The sequence below is a fragment of the Phaseolus vulgaris genome, chromosome 1 (assembly GCF_051622355.1).
Source record: "Phaseolus vulgaris cultivar YP4 chromosome 1, ASM5162235v1, whole genome shotgun sequence".
Lineage (NCBI taxonomy): Eukaryota > Viridiplantae > Streptophyta > Magnoliopsida > Fabales > Fabaceae > Phaseolus > Phaseolus vulgaris.
Window position 1 is genome coordinate 6529855 of NC_143498.1, and position 7869 is coordinate 6537723.

At 35.5% G+C, this 7869-nt stretch overlaps 1 protein-coding gene across 1 annotated transcript; it reads right to left on the reverse strand.

Moving 5' to 3' along the window:
* Positions 1-6566: 6566 nt before the first annotated feature.
* LOC137813303 (uncharacterized) lies at positions 6567-7432 on the reverse strand. The gene has a single exon (XM_068615431.2). It carries the CDS (start codon positions 7404-7406, stop codon positions 6636-6638), a length of 771 nt encoding a protein of 256 aa, XP_068471532.2. The 5' UTR covers positions 7407-7432; the 3' UTR covers positions 6567-6635.
* Between the last annotated feature and the right edge of the window lie 437 nt (positions 7433-7869).

The window sequence follows — 7869 nt, forward strand, 5'->3', positions numbered from 1 at the left end:
CATGGCAACAATCAGGAATATAGAGATCCAAATGGGAAAGGTGGCCAAACAATTTGAAGAAATACAAAGTGGTTAGTTTTCAGTTGACAACCAAACCAACCCAAAAGAGCATTGCAATAAGGTAATAGCTGAAAAAGAAGATGAGACTGAGGAGTTAGAGAGAGAAATGAAAAGAAGTGAGGAAGAAAAAAATAAAAATAAGGAGAGAAGTGTTCTTGAAAAAGATTTATCATATCCTCATCCTCCTTCAAAAACAGAGAAGGACATAAAATTTTTTGATAAATTGTTCCATAGGAATTATTTTGCAGGAAATCTGAAGCAAGATTCAACATTTGAGAGATTTCTGAAGAATAGGAGCTATATTGAAGAGAGAAATAGAGAGATGGAGGCTAGATGCAGTGTCATGACTCAAAGGGACTTGCTTCAAAATTCCAAGAACTTAGGAGGTTTTAATCTTCCCGTGTCTATAGGTGCTTTATCTGTGGACAAGGTTGCAATGTATTTAGGCGATTTGGAGGTTCAATCCACCAAGATGCAATTGGCAGACAGATCCATTAAAGATCCTTATGGTGTGGTTGAAGATGTTCTTGTAACAAGGAAGAATGCATACAACATGATGCAACAAAGAGAGTTGTCCATCTTGAAATAAACAGGCGTCAAGCTAAATGATGTTAAACGAGCGCTTACTGGGAGGCAACCCAGTCCACATTTTAGTTTTATGTTGTTTTATTACCTTTGCTGATTTTATTTAAAATAAAAAATAAAAAGTAAATAATATAAAAAAAAATCATATATGCCTCCTAATCATTTTGCAGGTTATGTATTTTTGACCTGGGGACAGGTTCTATTATTCAGGGGGCAGATCCAGCAAATGAAGCAAGACCGTAGATAAAAATTTTAACAAAATGCTGGATGACTTCTTAAGAATAGAGGATTGAACAAAAATATGTTTTTATCTCTCTAATTCTCTTTTCTTTTCAGTTATTTGGATTTTTTCTTATTTTATTTATTTTATTTTTCAGTTATTTTGTTTTCTGTTTATTTGCTTATTTGTTTTTATTGCTTATTTTGAATAAATTTCCTGTTTTATTAGTTTGGTAATTTTAAGTCTTGAATTATCTTTCTTGACTAAATTTCAGTTTTAATTTGTTTGTTTTCTAGTTTTTTTTTTCAAATTAAAAAAAACTAGAATATTAATTTTGAATTGTGGAAAAAAGAATTTGTGTTTAAATATTAAGTAGTGAGATGAATTAGACACAGGTTAGAAAAGAAAATATGATTGAATCCCTATTCAAATGTAGTTAAAATTATGATACATGAAAATTTAACAGGATGATTGATTAGGACAGATAATGACAAGACAAAAAGGAATGAGACCATTTAAACCAAGTGAGTGAGTGAACCTTAAACAGTTTTGAGGTTTTACTGATGAATTGACAGTTGTGGTTGCTTAATTTTTATTTTTGTTGCATCATAAAAGAGCATGAAGATGATTGAGGCATTTGTTTGTGTTAATTAGGAGCCAGGGCCAAAATGCCAACCTTTATATCAGAATTCCATTTTTTTATATCCCCTTTGGGCCAAGAAATTTTTTGTTAATATTGCACCTTAACCTTTATTGATATAATTTTCTACCCTTTAGCATGTCTAAGGAAGGAGAACATAGATGCAATACATATAGAAAGGGGAATGGTTGGTTCTAATTTTGAAAGTTCAAAAAGTTGAAAATAGAAAGAATCTTTTCCTATTATTGAAAACAAAACAAAAAAGAAAGAGAAACAGAAGAAGAAAAAGAAATAAAAAAAAAGAAAGATAGATAGAAAAAAATTTCATGAAAATCATGAAAAGAAAGAAAATGGGGAAAAAGGTGACATCGAAAGAAAGTGGTAATTAGATAACATATATGTTCTCTATAATTGAATTGTAGGTATGTTCTTCTTCTTTAAGATGTGCATTTTGTTATCTAAGAAAAACCAATATTTTTTGGAAGCCCAGCCTCATTACAACCCTTTAAAAGACCTCAAGATTCAGGTTTCTAATATGTTTGTGATTTGAAGATGAAATGAAAAGCAACTGTGATTTGTTATGATTCAGTGAAAATAGAGAGAAACACTTACCTGTGAGCATATGAGAAGACATTCCTTGATGAATTGTCATTTATTTGTTTTGATTTGATCCTGGAAATTGATTGTGTCTATAATTTTATATATTTGAATTTGGAAGCATCATAAGTTTCTAATTTGATCTGTTGTTTAGTGAATTAAGCTGTTTGATATTTAAATTCAAATATATTCATTTACTTTGCTTGAGGACAAGCAAGATTCTAAGTTGGGGAGAGTGATAAGTGTCTAATTTCAGTAATATTTCATATTAAAATATAGGCACTTGTGAGGATTTATTGCTAATTTATATATAAAATAATCCCTAATTTATGAATTTATACCTTTTTACATTTTTTATGATCTTTATTTGAATAAGAGTATTTTATTCCCAAATTTGGTGTTAATTGCATATTTCTAAGGAAGATTGGAGATTTGGATTAAAGATGAATGATTTGAGCTAAAAAGATAAAGATAGAAGGTCCCAGAATGGAAAAGATGCAAAGAAAGATTGGGCCTTTTTTATGTTTTATCATTTAGCCCATTAGCGCGACACAATAAACAACCTAACCCTAGAAAACTAGGATAAATAGAGGGCTAGAGGCTCAACCTTAGTGTGCCAGATTGAGAGGAAAACACCATAGAGTGAATTGTAACCCAATTGGGAGAATGGAAGGTGATAGAAGTATGCGTGGCTAATTCTACCCTTTGGGATTGGGAGTAATCTGCTCAAACTCTTACGTATTGAGGTGATATTTTATATATTAATATTCAGTTCTTGATTGATTATTGGTATTGTTGTTTTACTTTTAATTTTCCGTGACAAATTGAGAATCTTAAATCTGACCGGGAGGTATTTTTAGGGTTCGGACCTAAACAACAATACTTAACATATTTAAGTGCTGGGAATAGACTTGAAATGTTAATTGCTATTAAACGTCTGAACTTCGTTCTAAGTTGTTCTTATAATTATGTGAGGGATCGATAGTTAGGGAACATTCTTAAGAATTTTATATGCGAGGAATCGATATAAATGATTTTTATACGGGCATCAATTTCAATTAAAGAACTTAATATTGACATGCTAATCAAAATACATGAGAGTGAGAGAGATGAAACCTAATCCCTATTTTTCCAATTGAAACAATTAATTCTTTGTCTGTTTTCTTATTGATCATCGCCAACACAACCACTTTCAATAACTTTTAATTGTTTTGTTCTATATTTAGCGATTATTGTACTTGATAATTAATTGTTCCTTGTGGGATCGATATTCGTCCTTAGGGACAATTATTACTTCTGACAAACGCGGTGCACTTGCCGTAAAAAGTCATCAGATGTATGGTTAGGAAATGTCAACTTAAAGACATTGTTCCCTAGATTGTATTTTGTGTCGTTGAACCAAGGTCAGAAGGTGGAGGAGGTAGGTATGTGGGACGACGCGAGGTGGAGGTGGTGTTTAAGATGGAGGCGTGCAAGATTTGAGTGGGAAATCCCGATGGAAGAGAAGCTCGGTATACTCTTAAATAGATCCATCATCATTAAGGATGTAAAGGATATACAGGTATGGTCAGGTGATGAATCTGGATGTTATAATGTCAGTTTTGCTTATGTTTGCCTTGATAAAATTGATAGAGGACCACACTATGATGCCTTTAAGTATTTATGGAAGGCTAAGGCGTTCCCTGACGTGTTAACCACAGCATGGAGGGTTTTGATGGGCAGAATGCCAACTAGGGTGTCTTTGGGCAGGAGAGGAGTTGTGTTAAGCACACTAGTGTGTCCGATGTGCCAGACAAAGGAGGAATCATGCCAGCATCTGTTCTTGGAATGTAAGATTGCAATACATGTATGGGCTTTATGCTTCAGATGGAGTGGACTAGTGTTTGTCCAACATAATGACATTATGGCCCACTTTGTGAGTTTCCATTTAATGCAGAGCAGCAAGATACAAAATGAGGTTTGGAAAGGTGTGTGGGCAGCCATAGTATGGTGCTTATGGGAGCATAGAAACCTAGTGGTGTTCAATCAAGGAGTAGCTGATGCGGAAGAAGTGTTTCACAATGCCCAACTCAAATCGTGGTTATGGCTGAAAAATAAGGCACAACATTTCAATTACTCTTTTGCTGAATGGATGATGAATCCTCTGGTGTGCATCACCAGCTGCAAATGAGTAAGGCAGAGGACATCAGCGAAGGTATCAAGGGAAGGGGAAGAGCTGGCTGAATGCAGTGTTGGAGCAGGCTTTCATTCGAAGGAAGGAGGGTCTGGGATCACATTAACAGAGGAGGTGAAATGCTAGATGCAGGGAGAGAATACCTTGGCATAGGATCTCAAGCAATATGTTGCAGTTGTGGTTTTACTGCAACCTGCAGGGTTAGTGAATCATTCTAGGCGTGAGGTGGAATGGTGTTAGAGGGTCTAATGCCTAGCTGTTTGTCACGCGTGCTTGGACGCCACTGCAGATCCAAAGACCCTAAACGGGTTGTGAAGTATGAGAGTATATGGCCTTCTTATATCAGATAGACTCAATGTGTGCGTAGTCGGTGGTCGCCGAAGGTATCCAAAGGTCAACATGATCGTCGGTTGATGAAGCGGCGTTCTCTATGTCAACATGATCGCCGATCGATGAAGCGGCGTTCTCCATATGTGTGGAGTTAGACAAGGTCAACTTGATCGCCGGTCGATGAAACGGCGATCTCCATGCATGCGTAGTCGGTGATCGTCGAAGTTGGTCAACATGATCGCCGGTTGATGAAGCGGCGTTGTTAACATGATCGCCGATCGATGAAGCGGCGTTCTCCATATATGTGTAGTCGGTGGTCGCCGAAGTTAGACAAGGTCAACATGATCGCCAGTCGATGAAACAGCGATCTCCATGCATGTGTAGTCGGTCGTCGAAGTTATGCAAAGGTCAACATGATCGCCGGTCGATGAAACGGCGATTTCCATGCGTGTGTAGTCGGTGGTCGTCGAAGTTGGTCAACATGATCGCCGGTTGATGAAGCGGCGTTGTCAACATGATCGTCGATCGATGAAGCGGCGTTCTCCATATATGTGTAGTCGGTGGTCACCGAAGTTAGACAAGGTCAACATGATCGCCAGTCGATGAAACAGCGATCTCCATGCATGTGTAGTCGGTGGTCGTCGAAGTTATGCAAAGATCAACATGATCGTCGGTCGATGAAACGGCGATCTCCATGTGTGCGTGTGGCGTGGTGAATGTAGGTGGCCTCGGTTCTGGGTGTTTTGGTAAAGCTGAATGATGCTATGAGGCAACCTGTTGGTTATTTTTTGGGTATGGTTCTCTCCCTTTAAGGTTGTTATGATCCAACATAAAGGAGAGTTTCTTTTGTGAAAGAAATAGGAAGTCCACTTCTGGTCACTGTATATGGGTTGGGATACTCCTGAAGTATCCCTTTAATTTTATTTATTCATTGCTGATAAAAAAAAAGCTATATTGAAGAGAGAAATATAGAGCTGGAGGATAGATACAGTGCCATTATTCAAAAGGGCTTGCCTAAAAAATCCAAGGACCCAGGAAGTTTTAATCTTTTTGTGTCTATAGGTGCTTTATTTTTAGACAATGCCTTACTGAATTTGGGGACAAGCATAAATCTAATTCCTTTGGTAATGTTGAAGAAAATATTTGGATTAAAGCTTACTAAATATTACTCTTTGTTCATGGAAAAGTTATACAATCCAACATACGAAAAATAGAAAAGACAAGTATTGTCTACACAAAAATTGTAGAATTTACCATGCACATTCAAGTAAAATGAGTTCATGATTCCGCATTTGAAAACTTTGGAAAAAAAAAATTAGTAACCCATTTGTTCTAACTTTATAGATGTAAAATATTTAATAGAGAAAAATAAGTGAAAAATATTATAGATGTAATTCTACTTAAAATGATAAGGTGAATGTAAAACAAAATTTTATTATGCATCATTAAATAGTATGCTTCACTAAAGGATCAATTACATGTATACGTACACTTTACATGAAATAATTAGGAGAACGAATCCAATTCATTTGATGCTAAGTTTATTGTTTCACCATCTCTATTAATTTCATCTGGAAATAAAGCAAGTTTTGGAGGTATTTTCAAGTCTTTAATGTCTCCTTCAAGCCTTTTCACTACTCTATTCATTGAGGGTCGATCATTTGGTTTTAGTTATATACACCATAGTGCAACTATGATCATCTTCGAATTTTATTTAATTAGTTATTAAAGTTTTATCAGAATATAAATAATTGATAGCTAAAATATTTTTTTATCTTTAAAACTAATTTTTATTCGATGATGCTAGTGATGATTTTTTCAAATAAATCAATTGAAGATGTATAATTACGTGAAATGTTAATTGAAGAAAAACGAGTGTGAATTAAAGAAAGTAAAAATATAAATAAAATTATGTTTTAATATAAATAAAAAATATACAAAGTAATGAATTATGACTCGTCTAAAAATGGATTGAACACAGAATGGTGAATGATAAATAAAAAAATATACGTTTGACATTTGGATTAGGATTACTCACCATACCGGCATTTAAGCTTCTGTTTAGAAGAGTCGAAGTAGCAATCTTTATAGAAAACTGGACAATGTTTCTGACAGGCGAGTTGCATCCATGAAATCTCAAATCCATAGGCGAGTGCGGTGTGCATGGAAGTGTAGGAATGGTTATTGTAAGTGGAGAGAGAAGTGGGAGCAACAAGCTTTACCTCACACCCAACTTCTAAGTCCTCTGCTTTTAGGTCTCCACCAATTGCATATGAATACCCCTTCCCCTCCCACTTCACCCACTCTCCACTCTCCACATACTTCTCTTTCTCTCTCACCGAATGGTTACAATTCACAAACACTATATGCGAGAAACTCAGAGATTCCCAATTTACAGAGGCTCTTAGACCGGCTTGGTATGGATCCGACTGGTAAAAGTATTTTTGAGTGTAAGTGTCAGAGAAATTGGAGCGAGAGAGGAAACGGAGAGGAAGGGAGGAGAGATTATGGTGTTGAAGAGCAGGATCAACCACTCTCACTGTGTTCTTCTTGTAGTTTATTGCCTGCACATGATATTTTGCAGAGTACAGATACAACACCGTAACGTTATTCTCACAACCAAGTTCATACCTTTCCTCACCACACTTTTCTGGGTCGCCTTTTAATCGAAATGGATAACTGATGTTGCTGATTTTTCCACAGGAAGAAGGGGGGCAGCCACCATGGATTTTGTGGACTAGAAGTAGCAGTACCGCCATGAATGCTCTCTCTCTCCACATCATGTCCAAACTGTTTCTCATTGAATTCAAGTGCAAACAAATCAAAGTCAGATATTGATATTTAAAACTACACAGACTCAAATATATATATATATATATATATGAAGGACCACATTTTTTCTTTTAGAAAATTGTTTGAAGACGTATGATACATAAAACGTAGACTTTAACTCAAACCGCGTTTCTATCTGGTTCCACAACTCATTTTAATGAAGACAAAATTTTAAATATTCGTGCATGAATTCTGATTTATGTATTTAATCATGTAATGTATGAATGGTGTTCTTTGAGTTTGTAAAATCATCCTAAATTGTTCGTTTTGGAAGCTTATATTTCGAAATATAACTTCAATGACCTTCGAATTTCTGTGAGTCCCAAATAATGTTCGTTTGGTTAAGAAACTTCAGCATGTAATTTGTACATACTGTTACGGTGACTTTTTCTCCCAAAATGTCAGTTTCCTTGTGTTAATTTCTTGAACATA